The sequence below is a fragment of the Oncorhynchus clarkii genome, unplaced genomic scaffold (genome assembly GCF_045791955.1).
Source record: "Oncorhynchus clarkii lewisi isolate Uvic-CL-2024 unplaced genomic scaffold, UVic_Ocla_1.0 unplaced_contig_10198_pilon_pilon, whole genome shotgun sequence".
Lineage (NCBI taxonomy): Eukaryota > Metazoa > Chordata > Actinopteri > Salmoniformes > Salmonidae > Oncorhynchus > Oncorhynchus clarkii.
The window spans coordinates 51,597-70,000 of NW_027258500.1; the positions used below are offsets into that span (position 1 = coordinate 51,597).

Consider the following 18,404-nt stretch of genomic DNA (forward strand, 5'->3'; position numbering starts at 1 on the left):
ACAAGATCAATGCATATAGTGGATTTTATTAAAACACATAGCTTGTCTATATATGGAAAAATACACATCCCAAAATTTTGAAAGAACAGATGACTTTAGGTCAACAAATATTTTTTTAACTCAGGGACAGCCCTAGTCTTTATAGACTTATCAGTGACAGGAGTAACTGTCTCTTTAGACATATCAGTGACAGGAGTAAGAACTGTCTCTATTGACATATCAGTGACAGGAGTAAGAACTGTCTCTATAGACATATCAGTGACAGGAGTAACTGTCTTTATAGACATATCAGTGACAGGAGTAACTGTCTTTATAGACATATCAGTGACAGGAGGAGTTACTGTCTTTATAGACATATCAGTGACAGGAGGAGTAACTGTCTTTATAGACATATCAGTGACAGGAGTAACTGTCTCTATAGACATATCAGTGACAGGAGTAGCTGTCTCTATAGACATATCAGTGACAGGTGTAAGAACTCTGTAACAGTAACTGTCTACTTCGTTGTCTGTCTGTCCATCTCTCCTCCATGTTTCACTTCATTCAGGGATATAAACATAGACATGGGGAATGGTTAGAAGCTTGGATGGTAAACAGAATACATCATCAAGCACATGTGGATCTGAACAGCCCGCAACGCTGCTGTCTCCAGAGAGTCTCTATTCCTCTGCAGAGACTTTACTGTGTGACTATGAATGGATGTGTTCACTCTGTCTATGTAACTGTGTCTGGAGCTAACTCAAATCAAATCAAATCAAATCAAATCAAATTTTATTTGTCACATACACATGGTTAGCAGATGTTAATGCGAGTGTAGCGAAATGCTTGTGCTTCTAGTTCCGACAATGCAGTAATAACAAGTAATCTAACTAACAATTCCAAAACTACTGTCTTATACACAGTGTAAGGGGATAAAGAATATGTACATAAGGATATATGAATGAGTGATGGTACAGAGCAGCATAGGCAAGATACAGTAGATGGTATCGGGTACAGTATGTACAAATGAGATGAGTATGTAAACAAAGTGGCATAGTATAGTATAAAGTGGCTAGTGATACATGTATTACATAAGGATACCGTCGATGATATAGAGTACAGTATATACGTATGCGTATGAGATGAATAATGTAGGGTAAGTAACATTTATATAAGGTAGCATTGTTTAAAGTGGCTAGTGATATATTTACATCATTTCCCATCAATTCCCATTATTAAAGTGGCTGGAGTTGAGTCAGTGTCAGTGTGTTGGCAGCAGCCACTCAGTGTTAGTGGTGGCTGTTTAACAGTCTGATGGCCTTGAGATAGAAGCTGTTTTTCAGTCTCTCGGTCCCAGCTTTGATGCACCTGTACTGACCTCGCCTTCTGGATGATAGCGGGGTGAACAGGCAGTGGCTCGGGTGGTTGATGTCCTTGATGATCTTTATGGCCTTCCTGTGACATCGGGTGGTGTAGGTGTCCTGGAGGGCAGGTAGTTTGCCCCCGGTGATGCGTTGTGCAGACCTCACTACCCTCTGGAGAGCCTTACGGTTGAGGGCGGTGCAGTTGCCATACCAGGCGGTGATACAGCCCGCCAGGATGCTCTCGATTGTGCATCTGTAGAAGTTTGTGAGTGCTTTTGGTGACAAGCCGAATTTCTTCAGCCTCCTGAGGTTGAAGAGGCGCTGCTGCGCCTTCTTCACGATGCTGTCTGTGTGAGTGGACCAATTCAGTTTGTCTGTGATGTGTATGCCGAGGAACTTAAAACTTGCTACCCTCTCCACTACTGTTCCATCGATGTGGATAGGGGGGTGTTCCCTCTGCTGTTTCCTGAAGTCCACAATCATCTCCTTAGTTTTGTTGACGTTGAGTGTGAGGTTGTTTTCCTGACACCACACTCCGAGGGCCCTCACCTCCTCCCTGTAGGCCGTCTCATCGTTGTTGGTAATCAAGCCTACCACTGTTGTGTCGTCCGCAAACTTGATGATTGAGTTGGAGGCGTGCGTGGCCACGCAGTCGTGGGTGAACAGGGAGTACAGGAGAGGGCTCAGAACGCAACCTTGTGGGGCCCCAGTGTTGAGGATCAGCGGGGAGGAGATGTTGTTGCCTACCCTCACCACCTGGGGGCGGCCCGTCAGGAAGTCCAGTACCCAGTTGCACAGGGCGGGGTCGAGACCCAGGGTCTCGAGCTTGATGACGAGCTTGGAGGGTACTATGGTGTTGAATGCCGAGCTGTAGTCGATGAACAGCATTCTCACATAGGTATTCCTCTTGTCCAGATGGGTTAGGGCAGTGTGCAGTGTGGTTGAGATTGCATCGTCTGTGGACCTATTTGGGCGGTAAGCAAATTGGAGTGGGTCTAGGGTGTCAGGTAGGGTGGAGGTGATATGGTCCTTGACTAGTCTCTCAAAGCACTTCATGATGACGGATGTGAGTGCTACGGGGCGGTAGTCGTTTAGCTCAGTTACCTTAGCTTTCTTGGGAACAGGAACAATGGTGGCCCTCTTGAAGCATGTGGGAACAGCAGACTGGTATAGGGATTGATTGAATATGTCCGTAAACACACCGGCCAGCTGGTCTGCGCATGCTCTGAGGGCGCGGCTGGGGATGCCATCTGGGCCTGCAGCCTTGCGAGGGTTAACACGTTTAAATGTCTTACTCACCTCGGCTGCAGTGAAGGAGAGACCGCATGTTTTCGTTGCAGGCCGTGTCAGTGGCACTGTATTGTCCTCAAAGCGGGCAAAAAAGTTATTTAGTCTGCCTGGGAGCAAGACATCCTGGTCCGTGACTGGGCTGGGTTTCTTCCTGTAGTCCGTGATTGACTGTAGACCCTGCCACATGCCTCTTGTGTCTGAGCCGTTGAATTGAGATTCTACTTTGTCTCTGTACTGGCGCTTAGCTTGTTTGATAGCCTTGCGGAGGGAATAGCTGCACTGTTTGTATTCGGTCATGTTACCAGACACCTTGCCCTGATTAAAAGCAGTGGTTCGCGCTTTCAGTTTCACACGAATGCTGCCATCAATCCACGGTTTCTGGTTAGGGAATGTTTTAATCGTTGCTATGGGAACGACATCTTCAACGCACGTTCTAATGAACTCGCACACCGAATCAGCGTATTCGTCAATGTTGTTATCTGACGCAATACGAAACATCTCCCAGCCCACGTGATGGAAGCAGTCTTGGAGTGTGGAGTCAGCTTGGTCGGACCAGCGTTGGACAGACCTCAGCGTGGGAGCCTCTTGTTTTAGTTTCTGTCTGTAGGCAGGGATCAACAAAATGGAGTCGTGGTCAGCTTTTCCGAAAGGGGGGCGGGGCAGGGCCTTATATGCGTCGCGGAAGTTAGAGTAACAATGGTCCAAGGTCTTTCCTCCCCTGGTTGCGCAATCGATATGCTGATAAAATTTGGGGAGTCTTGTTTTCAGATTAGCCTTGTTAAAATCCCCAGCTACAATGAATGCAGCCTCCGGATAAATTGTTTCCAGTTTGCAGAGAGTTAAATAAAGTTCGTTCAGAGCCATCGATGTGTCTGCTTGGGGGGGGATATATACGGCTGTGATTATAATCGAAGAGAATTCTCTTGGTAGATAATGCGGTCTACATTTGATTGTGAGGAATTCTAAATCAGGTGAACAGAAGGATTTGAGTTCCTGTATGTTTCTTTCATCGCACCATGTCACGTTAGTCATAAGGCATACGCCCCCGCCCCTCTTTTTACCAGAAAGATGTTTTTTCCTGTCTGCGCGATGCGTGGAGAAACCTGTTGGCTGCACCGCTTCGGATTGCGTCTCTCCAGTAAGCCACGTTTCCGTGAAGCAAAGAACGTTACAGTCTCTGATGTCCCTCTGGAATGCTACCCTTGCTCGGATTTCATCAACCTTGTTGTCAAGAGACTGGACATTGGCAAGAAGAATGCTAGGGAGTGGTGCGCGCTGTGCCCGTCTCCGGAGTCTGACCAGAAGACCGCCTCGTTTCCCTCTCTTTCGGAGTCGTTTTTTTGGGTCGCTGCATAGGATCCACTCAGTTGTCCTGTTTGTAAGGCAGAACACAGGATCCGCGTCGCGAAAAACATATTCTTGGTCGTACTGATGGTGAGTTGATGCTGATCTTATATTCAGTAGTTCTTCTCGACTGTATGTAATGAAACCTAAGATGACCTGGGGTACTAATGTAAGAAATAACACGTAAAAAAACAAAAAACTGCATAGTTTCCTAGGAACGCGAAGCGAGGCGGCCATCTCTGTCGGCGCCGGAAGTTGAATCAAACCAACCCAGCTGTATGAAAGACATCTTTGGTAGAATCTCTAGAAGACGTCTTCAATGAACCATCCGCTACCATACTACCATTGAATATGATGAATGGACAAATCCTCAGAAATCTTGCTTGATAATGCATTGGAAGCTGAGGGCAAGCGGAAATATTTCACACTGCTGTGCTATTCAGAGGTATATATTACTGGACCATACTGTAGGTTGGATGGTTCAGAGGTATATTTACTGGACCATACTGTAGGTTGGATGGTTCAGAGGTATATATTTACTGGACCATACTGTAGGTTGGATGGTTCAGAGGTATATTTACTGGACCATACTGTAGGTTGGATGGTTCAGAGGTATATTTACTGGACCATACTGTAGGATGGATGGTTCAGAGGTATATTTACTGGACCATACTGTAGGTTGGATGGTTCAGAGGTATATTTACTGGACCATACTGTAAGTTGGATGGTTCAGAGGTATATTTACTGGACCATACTGTAGGTTGGATGGTTCAGAGGTATATATTTACTGGACCATACTGTAGGTTGGATGGTTCAGAGGTATATTTACTGGACCATACTGTAGGTTGGATGGTTCAGAGGTATATTTACTGGACCATACTGTAGGTTGGATGGTTCAGAGGTATATATTACTGGACCATACTGTAAGTTGGATGGTTCAGAGGTATATTTACTGGACCATACTGTAGGTTGGATGGTTCAGAGGTATATTTACTGGACCATACTGTAGGTTGGATGGTTCAGAGGTATATTTACTGGACCATACTGTAGGTTGGATGGTTCAGAGGTATATTTACTGGACCATACTGTAGGTTGGATGGTTCAGAGGTATATATTACTGGACCATACTGTAAGTTGGATGGTTCAGAGGTATATTTACTGGACCATACTGTAGGTTGGATGGTTCAGAGGTATATTTACTGGACCATACTGTAGGTTGGATGGTTCAGAGGTATATTTACTGGACCATACTGTAGGTTGGATGGTTCAGAGGTATATATTACTGGACCATACTGTAAGTTGGATGGTTCAGAGGTATATTTACTGGACCATACTGTAGGTTGGATGGTTCAGAGGTATATTTACTGGACCATACTGTAGGTTGGATGGTTCAGAGGTATATTTACTGGACCATACTGTTGGTTGGATGGTTCAGAGGTATATTTACTGGACCATACTGTAGGATGGATGGTTCAGAGGTATATTTACTGGACCATACTGTAGGATGGATGGTTCAGAGGTATATTTACTGGACCATACTGTAGGTTGGATGGTTCAGAGGTATATTTACTGGACCATACTGTAGGTTGGATGGTTCAGAGGTATATTTACTGGACCATACTGTAGGTTGGATGGTTCAGAGAGGTATATTTACTGGACCATACTGTAGGTTGGATGGTTCAGAGGTATATTTACTGGACCATACTGTAGGTTGGATGGTTCAGAGGTATATTTACTGGACCATACTGTAGGTTGGATGGTTCAGAGAGGTATATTTACTGGACCATACTGTAGGTTGGATGGTTCAGAGAGGTATATTTACTGGACCGTACTGTAGGTTGGATGGTTCAGAGGTATATTTACTGGACCATACTGTAGGTTGGATGGTTCAGAGGTATATTTACTGGACCATACTGTAGGTTGGATAGTTCAGAGAAAGACTTACTGGACTCTGGGACCTGTGTGGAGGTCAGAGGGTTCCAATTTCCCAACAGTTTCAACAGAGCGGTTCAAGAACATTGTCCCCGCTGTGTCCTGTGAGTGAGTGATAGAGCTGGAGAGAGAGAGATGCCCTGGCCGTGTGTGAGGGATAGGGGGTAAGCTCAGGTCACTGCGTGCCCTGTCCCAGCCAGGCCTCCTTGCTATGTTTACTGCGGTTTTGGGACAGGGCCTTGTTCCTAGCAGCACAAAGACACGTTGTTGTTACTGACTCTCTAACCTTTGAAGGCTTGTCTCTGTAGGCGGAGCTCTTGTCCTGCCTTTTCCGAGACTCTGTAGCATCCTTCCCTCTCTTTCTTTGCCTTTCTTTTCTTAATTTCTTTCTGTCCTCCCTATCCGTAACAATTTAAGTTGCCCTCAGGCTTGGTCACTGGGTGCCACTTCCATCCTTGGAAGTTCTAGAACTCATTAGTCATCACGGAACTCGCAAATTAGATATTTTTTCATCCCTGTCCGGCTGGCCCAGTCCTGGTCTTTAGCCTGGTCAAGAGGAGGGTGGCCCTGCAGAGCTGTGTGGGCTGGAGGATCAGAGAGTCATGGGGAAACAACTCTCTCCTCTGTCTACTGTCTCATCTTGGAGGGACCAGCTCTCAACCTCTTCAGAGAGGGACCAGCTCTCAACCTCTTCAGAGAGGGACCAGCTCTCAACCTCTTCTTGGAGGGAACCAGCTCTCAACCTCTACTGGGAGGAACCAGCTCTCAACCTCTACTGGTAGGAACCAGCTCTCAACCTCTACTGGAAGGAATCAGCTCTCAACCTCTTCAGAGAGGGACCAGCTCTCAACCTCTTCTGAGAGGGACCAGCTCTCAACCTCTTCTGAGAGGGACCAGCTCTCAACCTCTTCAGATAGGGACCAGCTCTCAACCTCTTCAGAGAGGGACCAGCTCTCAGCCTCTTCAGAGAGGGACCAGCTCTCAACCTCTTCAGAGAGGGACCAGCTCTCAACCTCTTCAGAGAGGGACCAGCTCTCAACCTCTACTGGGAGGAACCAGCTCTCAACCTCTACTGGGAGGAACCAGCTCTCAACCTCTTCAGAGAGGGACCAGCTCTCAACCTCATCTGAGAGGGACCAGCTCTCAACCTCTTCTGAGAGGGACCAGCTCTCAACCTCTTCAGAGAGGGACCAGCTCTCAACCTCTTCAGAGAGGGACCAGCTCTCAACCTCTTCTGAGAGGGACCAGCTCTCAACCTCTTCAGAGAGGGACCAGCTCTCAACCTCTACTGCGAGGGACCAGCTCTCAACTTCTACTGCGAGGGACCAGCTCTCAACCTCTTCAGAGAGGGACCAGCTCTCAACCTCTACTGCGAGGGACCAGCATGCTTACTTACAAGCCCTTAACCAACAGTGCAGTTCAAGAAGAGTTAAGAAAATAATTACCAAATAAACTACAGTTTAACATTATAAAAAGTAACACAATAAAATAACAACAACGAGGCTATATACAGGGGGTACCGGTACCGAGTCAGTGTGGAGGCTATATATAGGGGGTACCGGTACTGAGTCACTGTGCGGGGGTACAGGTTAGTTGAGGTAATTTGCACATGTAGGTAGGGGTGAAGTGACTATGCATAGATAATAAACAGTGAGTAGCAGCAATTTACAAAACAAATGAAGGGGACAAATGTAAAGAGTCCGGTGGCCTTTGATTAAGCTGTTAAGGAGCCTTTTGGTCCTAGACTTGTCGCTCCGGTCCCACTTGCCGTGCGGAAAACAGTCTATGACTTGGGTGACTGGAGTCTCTGACAATTTTATGGGCTTTCCTCTGACACAACCTATTACATAAGTCCTGGATGTCAGGAAGCTTGGCCCCAGTGATGTACTGGGCTGTACGCACTACCCTCTGTAGTGCCTTGAGGTCAGATGCCGAGCAGTTACTATACCAGGCGGTGATGCAACCGGTCAGGATACTCTCGATGGTGCAGCTGTAGAACTATTTGAGGATCTGGGGACCCATGCCAAATCTTTTCAGGGTCTTCAGGGAGGGTCCCACTCAAACGTGGTTTCATTGAGTCTGAACACACATAATTGCTCTTCTCTGTTGTCAATTAGAGTTTGATTGTACATGTTGCAAGTGTTGTTGACTTTTAGAATGCATATCATTTTCTGTTTATGATTAATGGAGTAAAAAGTGTTAGTAAAAGTGAGAAATTATGTTCGTGAATAAAATACCTAATTGGATGAGTTATTGAAAACAACGGTAACTCTTTATATTGATATGATCTACTACAGTGGTCACCAACCTTTCCTGAGGCGAGATCACTTCCGGGTCAAAATGCAAGCTGAGATTTACTACAGTGTTCACCAACCTTTCCCTGAGTCGAGATCACTTCATTTTACTGGGCTGTTGGTTACCTGCTGCAACTGAAGGTCAACGAGGTCAAATCACGAGGTCAGTGATCTTCAGGTCGAAAGGTCGGAGGTCTAGAAAGCCACCCGAGTTTCCGACTTGGAATTCCAAGTTGAATGACCGACCGTTCAAAACGATGTTTCCCAACCGCCTCTCACGGTCCCCGCTCTCTCCTTCTTTTCCTCCGGTGAGACTGATCAGAGAGTGAGGGGACACGGTCTTCCACCTGCTCTCTCCTTCTTTTCCTCCGGTGAGACTGATCAGAGAGAGAGGGGTAACGGTCTTCCACCTGCTCTCTCCTTCTTTTCCTCCGGTGAGACTGATCAGAGAGAAAGGGGACACGGTCTTCCACCTGCTCTCTCCTTCTTTTCCTCCGGTGAGACTGATCAGAGAGAGAGGGGACACGGTCGTCCACCTGCTCTCTCCTTCTTTTCCTCCGGTGAGACTGATCAGAGAGAGAGGGGACACGGTCTTCCACCTGCTCTCTCCTTCTTTTCCTCCGGTGAGACTGATCAGAGAGAGAGAGGGGACACGGTCTTCCACCTGCTCTCTCCTTCTTTTCCTCCGGTGAGACTGATCAGAGAGAGAGAGGGGACACGGTCGTCCACCTGCTCTCTCCTTTTTTTTCTCCGGTGAGACTAATCAGAGAGAGAGGGGACACGGTCTTCCACCTGCTCTCTCCTTCTTTTCCTCCGGTGAGACTGATCAGAGAGAGAGAGGGGACACGGTCTTCCACCTGCTCTCTCCTTCTTTTCCTCCGGTGAGACTGATCAGAGAGAGAGGGGTAACGGTCTTCCACCTGCTCTCTCCTTCTTTTCCTCCGGTGAGACTGATCAGAGAGAGAGGGGACACGGTCTTCCACCTGCTCTCTCCTTCTTTTCCTCCGGTGAGCCTGATCAGAGAGAGAGGGGACACGTCGTCCACCTGCTCTCTCCTTCTTTTCCTCCGGTGAGACTGATCAGAGAGAGAGGGGATACGGTCGTCCACCTGCTCTCTCCTTCTTTTCCTCCGGTGAGACTGATCAGAGAGAGAGGGGACACGGTCGTCCACCTGCTCTCTCCTTCTTTTCCTCCGGTGAGACTGATCAGAGAGAGAGGGGACACGGTCTTCCACCTGCTCTCTCCTTCTTTTCCTCCGGTGAGACTGATCAGAGAGAGAGGGGACACGGTCTTCCACCTGCTCTCTCCTTCTTTTCCTCCGGTGAGACTGATCAGAGAGAGAGGGGACACGGTCTTCCACCTGCTCTCTCCTTCTTTTCCTCCGGTGAGACTGATCAGAGAGAGAGGGGTAACGGTCTTCCACCTGCTCTCTCCTTCTTTTCCTCCGGTGAGACTGATCAGAGAGAGAGGGGACACGGTCTTCCACCTGCTCTCTCCTTCTTTTCCTCCGGTGAGCCTGATCAGAGAGAGAGGGGACACGTCGTCCACCTGCTCTCTCCTTCTTTTCCTCCGGTGAGACTGATCAGAGAGAGAGGGGACACGGTCGTCCACCTGCTCTCTCCTTCTTTTCCTCCGGTGAGACTGATCAGAGAGAGAGGGGACACGGTCGTCCACCTGCTCTCTCCTTCTTTTCCTCCGGTGAGACTGATCAGAGAGAGAGGGGACACGGTCTTCCACCTGCTCTCTCCTTCTTTTCCTCCGGTGAGACTGATCAGAGAGAGAGGGGACACAGTCGTCCACCTGCTCTCTCCTTCTTTTCCTCCGGTGAGACTGATCAGAGAGAGAGAGGGGACACGGTCGTCCACCTGCTCTCTCCTTCTTTTCCTCCGGTGAGACTGATCAGAGAGAGAGGGGACACGGTCTTCCACCTGCTCTCTCCTTCTTTTCCTCCGGTGAGACTGATCAGAGAGAGAGGGGACACGGTCTTCCACCTGCTCTCTCCTTCTTTTCCTCCGGTGAGACTGATCAGAGAGAGAGAGGGGACACGGTCTTCCACCTGCTCTCTCCTTCCTTTCCTCCGGTGAGACTGATCAGGTAGGCCAGTTGAGAACAAGTTCTCACTTACAGCTGTGACCTGGCCAAGATAAAGCAAAGCAGTTCGACAAAAACAACAACACAGAGTTACACATGGAATAAACAAACGTACAGTCAATAACACAATAGAATAATCTGTATACAGTGTGTGCAAATGGCGTGAGGAGGTAACACTATAAATAGGCCAATAGTGGCGAAGTAATTACAATTTAGCAGATTAACACTGGAGTGAAAGATGAGCAGATGATGAATGTGCAAGTAGAAGTACTGGGGTGCAAAAGAGTAAAATAAATAAATAACAATATGGGGATGAGGTAGTTGGATGGGCTGTTTACAGATGGGCTTTGTACAGGTGCAGTGATCTGTGAGCTGCTCTGACAGCTGGTGCTTGAAGTTAATGAGGGAGATAAGAGTCTCCAGCTTCAGTGATTTTTGCAGTTCGTTCCAGTCATTGGCAGCAGAAAACTCGAAGGACAGAGGAGGTGTTGGTTTTGGGGATGACCAGTGAGATATACCTGCTGGAGCGCGTGCTACGGGTGGGTGTTGTTATGGTGACCAGTGAGATATACAAGCTGGAGCGCGTGCTACGGGTGGGTGTTGTTATGGTGACCAGTGAGTTGAGATAAGGTTGGAGCTTTACCTAGCAACGACTTATAGATGTCCTGCAGCCAGTGGGTCTGGCGATGAATATGTAGCGAGGGCCAGCAGACTAGAGCATACAGGTCGCAGTGGTGGGTGGTATATGGGGCTTTGGTGACAAAACGGATGGCACTGTGACAGACTGCAACCAGTCGATCGCGACCACTGCTCTACAGACTACCAGTAACAATTCAACTAACTATCTACTAACCCTAACCTTAACCCTTATCCTAACCCTCGCTCTAACCCTAACCTCAACCCTTATCCTAACCCTAACCTTAACCCTTATCCTAACCCTAACCTTAACCCTTATCCTAACCCTAACCTCATCCTTTACCCCAGGGATCATCAACTAGATTCAGCTTCGGCCAATGTTTTCTTGAGCGGATGGACGGGTGGCTGGAACATGATTACTAATCATTTGTAGACCGCAAATGAACCCCAAGAAGCTCAAACCGATATCATTTTTTGACTAAAACATAATAATTTCAAACCTTGATTACATTTGTATGCGATCACGTGTCTCTCTATTGTACGTGGGAATACTTTGGAACAGATTTCTTAAATTAAAATCACTTGGAGCTGATTTATTGTGTTTTTAGTCTTTTATGTTCAACAATGAAAATGTAAAAATAAAAAAATGTACTTTTCTTTGCTCAGAAAACTTGGGCGGTGGCCAAATAAAACCACCCGCGGACCAAATTCGCAATGTTGGGGAACCCTACCTTAACCTTAACCCTTACTCTAACCTTAACCCTACCTTAACCTTAACCCTACCTTAACCTTAACCCTTACTCTAACCTTAACCCTACCTTAACCTTAACCCTTACTCTAACCCTAACCCTAACCCTTAACCTTAACCCTACCTTAACCTTAACCCTACCTTAACCTTAACCCTTACTCTAACCTTAACCCTACCTTAACCTTAACCCTACCTTAACCTTAACCCTTACTCTAACCTTAACCCTTACTCTAACCTTAACGCTACCTTAACCTTAACCCTACCTTAACCTTAACCCTTACTCTAACCTTAACCCTTACTCTAACCTTAACCCTACCTTAACCTTAACCCCACCTTAACCTTAACCCTTACACTAACCTTAACCCTTACTCTAACCTTAACCCTTACTCTAACCTTAACCCTTACTCTAACCTTAACCCTTACTCTAACCTTAACCCTACCTTAACCTTAACCCTACCTTAACCTTAACCCTTACTCTAACCTTAACCCTTACTCTAACCTTAACCTTACTCTAACCTTAACCCTTACTCTAACCTTAACCCTTACTCTAACCTTAACCCTTACTCTAACCTTAACCCTACCTTAACCTTAACCCTACCTTAACCTTAACCCTACCTTAACCTTAACCCTACCTTAACCTTAACCCTTACTCTAAACTTAACCCTTACTCTAACCTTAACCCTTACTCTAACCTTAACCCTTACTCTAACCTTAACCCTACCTTAACCTTAACCCTAATCTCAACAGGCAGTTGCTTATCAACAGATTTCCATTACTGCAATGTGTCTGTGTGTTGTTTATTAACAGTATGTCTTGTATCAACAGGAGTATCCCACTGTGATGGTTGGAGTGTTCATCGAACAGCCCACTCCTTTCCTCTCTCAATTCTTCCAGAGACTCGCGACCCTCGACTACCCCAAACATAAACTTAACGTCTTCGTTCATAACAACGTGAGTTTGGAGAATCTGCAGCTGGGCCTTGGCTCTTGGTCGACTCAGTATGGCAGAGTGCAAGACACAGCTTCCGATCCATCAACCATGTCCTCTTTCTCTCTCAGCTCTCTGTAATTTAACTGTAACATTATAAATAATGATCTGTCTCTGTCTCTCTGTCTGTCTCGGCAGGAGGTTTACCATGAGAGACACATCCAGAAGTTTTGGGAGGAAAATAAAGAGGTGTTCAACAGCTTCAAGGTTGTGGGTCCGGAGGAGAACTTGAGCCAAGGAGAGGCCAGGAATATGGGCATGTACGTACGCTACCCGACCTGTGTGTATGTGTGATTCTTCTAGTTGTGTGTGTCTCCGTCTCTCAAACCTTAAACCTAAATCTCTCGTCCCCTAAACCTTCCCCCCCATCCTCACCTCAGAGAGACTAGGGCCCCTAAATCTTCCCCCCATCCTCACCTCAGAGAGACGAGGGCCCCTAAATCTTCCCCCAATCCTCACCTCAGAGAGACTAGGGCCCCTAATCCTTCCCCCCATCCTCACCTCAGAGAGACTAGGGCCCCTAATCCTTCCCCCCATCCTCACCTCAGAGAGACTAGGGCCCCTAAATCTTCCCCCCATCCTCACCTCAGAGAGACGAGGGCCCCTAAATCTTCCCCCAATCCTCACCTCAGAGAGACTAGGGCCCCTAATCCTTCCCCCCATCCTCACCTCAGAGAGACTAGGGCCCCTAATCCTTCCCCCCATCCTCAGAGAGACTAGGGCCCCTAAACCTTCCCCCCTCACCTCAGAAGGAACTGTCTAGCTTAGCCTGTTCCCAGATCTGTATGAACTAGCTACGTGACAAGGAACATAGGAGAAGGCAAGACAGCACGAACAGATCTGACCCCAGGCTACGTTAGACAACACAAACAGATATGGTACCAGGCTAGGTTAGACAGCACAAGCAGATCTGACCCCAGGCTAGGTTAGACAACACAAACAGACCTGGTAACAGGCTAGGTTAGACAACACAAACAGATCTAGCAACAGGCTAGGTTAGACAACACAAACAGATCTGACCCCAGGCTAGGTTAGACAACACAAACAGATCTGGTACCAGGCTAGGTTAGACAACACAAACAGATCTGGTACCAGGCTAGGTTAGACAACACAAGCAGATGTAGCACCAGGCTAGGTTAGGCAACACAAACAGATGTAGCACCAGGCTAGGTTAGACAGCACAAACAGATCTGACCCCACGCTAGGTTAGACAACACAAACAGGTCTGGTACCAGGCTAGGTTAGACAGCACAAACAGATCTGACCCCAGGCTAGGTTAGACAACACAAACAGATCTGGTACCAGGCTACATTAGACAGCACACGCAGATCTGGTACCAGGCTAGGTTAGACAACACAAACAGATCTGACCCCAGGCTAGGTTAGACAACACAAACAAATCTGACCCTAGGCTAGGTTAGACAACATAAACAGATCTGACCCCAGGCTAGGGTAGACAACACAAACATATCTGGTACCAGGCTAGGTTAGACAACACAAACAGATCTGGTACCAGGCTAGGTTAGACAGCACAAACAGATCTAGCACCAGGCTAAGGTTAGACAGCACAAACAGATCTAGCACCAGGCTAAGGTTAGACAGCACAAGCAGATCTGGTACCAGGCTACATTAGACAGCGCAAGCAGATCTGACCTCAGGCTCTCAATGAACTCATTGAACTATCACAAAGAGAGCATGCCAATGTTTTAGGTCACTAGACAGGACAAGACAGAGTAGGACGGGACGGCATGGTGCATGACAGTACAGGACAGGACAGTTCAATTCAGGATGCCCCCCCCCCCCCCATTATTCACAATCCTCTCTAAGGGTTATCAGTGGTCTGTAATCTTCAAATGAATATACTGTACATATACCTCAATTACACCCTTCATTGAGAACTGAATCTCTGTAGTAGGGAATTAGTAGTGTAAATTAGTAGTGTAAATTAGTAAGTAAATTAGGATCTAATCATTGGAAACTTGCAAAGTACAGCAAGACATATTGTAAAGTGTATGTTTGGTATCTAATCTCCCTATCATTATGATGTCCATTGTAATTGATCAGCTGTAATTAATATCCCAATCATTGATTGGTTCCTCTTGTACCTGTCTGGTGGGAAGGGAGTGGGTCCATATGGGTCCATATGTGAGGACTAAATCTATTTTAAGACTTTACGTGCTCGGTAGCTCATCAGCCCATCGTTTATAATTATATTATAATGAATCAATGATTGATCAGACTCATTTCCTCCATGTGTATAACCAAGGGGGCTGTGTCGTAAGGACCCAGGCTGTGACTACTACCTCAGTATGGACGCTGACGTGATGCTCACCAACAGACAGACCCTGAAGATCCTCATCGAGCAGAACAGGTGTGTTGTTGTATTTCTGTCTCAGGCCGTTTGAACAGGAACAGGTGTGTTGTTGTATTTCTGTCTCAGGCCGTTTGAACAGGAACAGGTGTGTTGTTGTATTTCTGTCTCAGGCTGTTTGAACAGGAACAGGTGTGTTGTTGTATTTCTGTCTCAGGCTGTTTGAACGGGAACAGGTGTGTTGTTGTATTTCTGTCTCAGGCTGTTTGAACAGGAACAGGTGTGTTGTTGTATTTCTGTCTCAGGCTGTTTGAACAGGAACAGGTGTGTTGTATTTCTGTCTCAGGCTGTTTGAACAGGAACAGGTGTGTTGTTGTATTTCTGTCTCAGGCCGTTTGAACAGGAACAGGTGTGTTGTTGTATTTCTGTCTCAGGCTGTTTGAACAGGAACAGGTGTGTTGTTGTATTTCTGTCTCAGGCTGTTTGAACAGGAACAGGTGTGTTGTTGTATTTCTGTCTCAGGCTGTTTGAACAGGAACAGGTGTGTTGTTGTATTTCTGTCTCAGGCTGTTTGAACAGGAACAGGTGTGTTGTTGTATTTCTGTCTCAGGCTGTTTGAACAGGAACAGATGTGTTGTTGTATTTCTGTCTCAGGCTGTTTGAACAGGAACAGGTGTGTTGTTGTATTTCTGTCTCAGGCTGTTTGATCGGGAACAGGTGTGTTGTATTTCTGTCTCAGGCTGTTTGAACGGGAACAGGTGTGTTGTTGTATTTCTGTCTCAGGCTGTTTGAACGGGAACAGGTGTGTTGTTGTATTTCTGTCTCAGGCTGTTTGAACAGGAAAAGATGTGTTGTTGTATTTCTGTCTCAGGCTGTTTGAACAGGAACAGGTGTGTTGTATTTCTGTCTCAGGCTGTTTGAAGGGGAACAGGTGTGTTGTTGTATTTCTGTTTCAGGCTGTTTGAACAGGAACAGGTGTGTTGTTGTATTTCTGTTTCAGGCTGTTTGAAGGGGAACAGGTGTGTTGTTGTATTTCTGTTTCAGGCTGTTTGAACAGGAACAGATGTGTTGTTGTATTTCTGTCTCAGGCTGTTTGAACGGGAACAGGTGTGTTGTTGTATTTCTGTCTCAGGCTGTTTGAACAGGAACAGGTGTGTTGTTGTATTTCTGTCTCAGGCTGTTTGAACGGGAACAGGTGTGTTGTAGTATTTCTGTCTCAGGTCGTTTGAACGGGAACAGGTGTGTTGTTGTATTTCTGTCTCAGGCTGTTTGAACGGGAACAGGTGTGTTGTTGTGATGTTGCTGTGGTCGTTACTATACAGAGGGATCGTCATAGGGACAGGAATCTGAATGATCTCAAACATTAAATGTTTATGTACGTTGCATGGGTAATATAGAACAGGGTGATAGATTATATTACTGCTGCAGACTGTTGAAGGTTATATTACTGTTGAAGGTTATATTACTGATGAAGGTTATATTACTGCTGAAGGTTATATTACTGCTGAAGTTTATGTTACTGATGAAGGTTATATTACTGATGAAGGTTATATTACTGATGAAGGTTATATTACTGCTGCAGACCGGTAAGGTTATATTACTGCTGAAGGTTATATTACTGCTGAAGGTTATGTTACTGATGAAGGTTATATTACTGATGAAGGTTATATTACTGATGAAGGTTATATTACTGATGAAGGTTATATTACTGTTGAAGGTTATATTTCTGATGAAGGTTATATTACTGCTGAAGGTTATATTACTGTTGAAGGTTATATAACTGCTGAAGGTTATATTACTGATGAAGGTTATATTACTGTTGAAGGTTATATTACCGCTGAAGGTTATATTACTGTTGAAGGTTATATTACTGCTGAAGGTTATATTACTGATGAAGGTTATATTACTGCTGAAGGTTATATTACTGTTGAAGGTTATATTACTGCTGAAGGTTATATTACTGATGAAGGTTATATTACTGTTGAAGGTTATATTACTGATGAAGGTTATGTTACTGATGAAGGTTATACTACTGATGAAGGTTATATTACTGATGCAGACCAGTAAGGTTATATTACTGATGAAGGTTATGTTACTGATGAAGGTTATATTTCTGCTGAAGGTTATATGACTGCTGCAGACCGGTAAGGTTATATTACTGATGAAGGTTATATTACTGTTGAAGGTTATATTTCTGATGAAGGTTATATTACTGCTGAAGGTTATATTACTGTTGAAGGTTATATAACTGCTGAAGGTTATATTACTGATGAAGGTTATATTACTGTTGAAGGTTATATTACCGCTGAAGGTTATGTTACTGATGAAGGTTATACTACTGTTGAAGGTTATATTACTGATGAAGGTTATATTACTGATGAAGGTTATATTACTGTTGAAGGTTATATTACTGATGAAGGTTATATTACTGCTGAAGGTTATATTACTGATGAAGGTTATATTACTGTTGAAGGTTATATTACTGATGAAGGTTATATTACTGATGAAGGTTATATTACTAATGAAGGTTATATTACTGCTGCAGACCGGTAAGGTTATATTACTGATGAAGGTTATATTACTGCTGAAGGTTATATTACTGATGAAGGTTATATTACTGATGAAGGTTATATTACTGATGAAGGTTAAGTTACTGATGAAGGTTATATTACTGCTGAAGGTTATATTACTGCTGCAGAACAGTAAGGTTATATTACTGATGAAGGTTATGTTACTGATGAAGGTTATATTACTGATGAAGGTTATATTACTGATGCAGACCAGTAAGGTTATATTACTGATGAAGATTATATTACTGCTGAAGGTTATATTACTGCTGAAGGTTATATTACTGCTGCAGACCGGTAAGGTTATATTTCTGATGAAGTTTATATTACTGCTGAAGGTTATATTACTGCTGAAGGTCAGGTGGAAGGCCAGGTGGAAGGTTGATACCTCCACAGTTGTTGTTTTGCCTTTGGAAACCTGCGGTCGAGACCAGCGGTAGGGTCTCTACTGCTTTCTGTGAATTCAGTCCCTGCTGAATTCAGTATAGTATAGGCTACCATTACATTATGTCTGGTTTACTGTAATACGACCCAGAGAGGTTCTGCTCTAACAAATCCCACTTGGCTGCAGTCCTCCCGGTTCACTCTGGGGGTGGAGTCTGAGACCCTGGGGGTGGAGTCTGAGACCTTGGGGGTGGAGTCTGAGACCCTGGGGGTGGAGTCTGAGACCCTGGGGGTGGAGTCTGAGACGCAGGATGTTTTGATGATTGTTACATCCTTAAGTCACCCAGTATTAAGACATCCTGTTTGATAGAATTACACGCTCTCTCTCTCTCTCTCTCTCTCTCTCTCTCTCTCTCTCTCTCTCTCTCTCTCTCTCTCTCTCTCTCTCTCTCTCTCTCTCTCTTTCTCTCGCTCACTC

At 45.6% G+C, this 18,404-nt stretch overlaps 1 protein-coding gene across 1 annotated transcript in view; it reads left to right on the top strand.

Moving 5' to 3' along the window:
• Positions 1 to 18,239, top strand: part of LOC139397126 (procollagen-lysine,2-oxoglutarate 5-dioxygenase 2-like) — a gene marked incomplete at its 3' end in the record, with an annotated part of 67,321 nt that extends 49,082 nt beyond the window's left edge. Inside the window, exons 8-11 of the mRNA XM_071144000.1 lie at positions 12,504 to 12,629; positions 12,804 to 12,925; positions 14,931 to 15,045; positions 18,114 to 18,239. Coding sequence (XP_071000101.1) covers positions 12,504 to 12,629; positions 12,804 to 12,925; positions 14,931 to 15,045; positions 18,114 to 18,239 — 489 coding nt within the window. The remainder of the gene's footprint in view (positions 1 to 12,503; positions 12,630 to 12,803; positions 12,926 to 14,930; positions 15,046 to 18,113) is intronic.
• Positions 18,240 to 18,404: the final 165 nt, after the last annotated feature.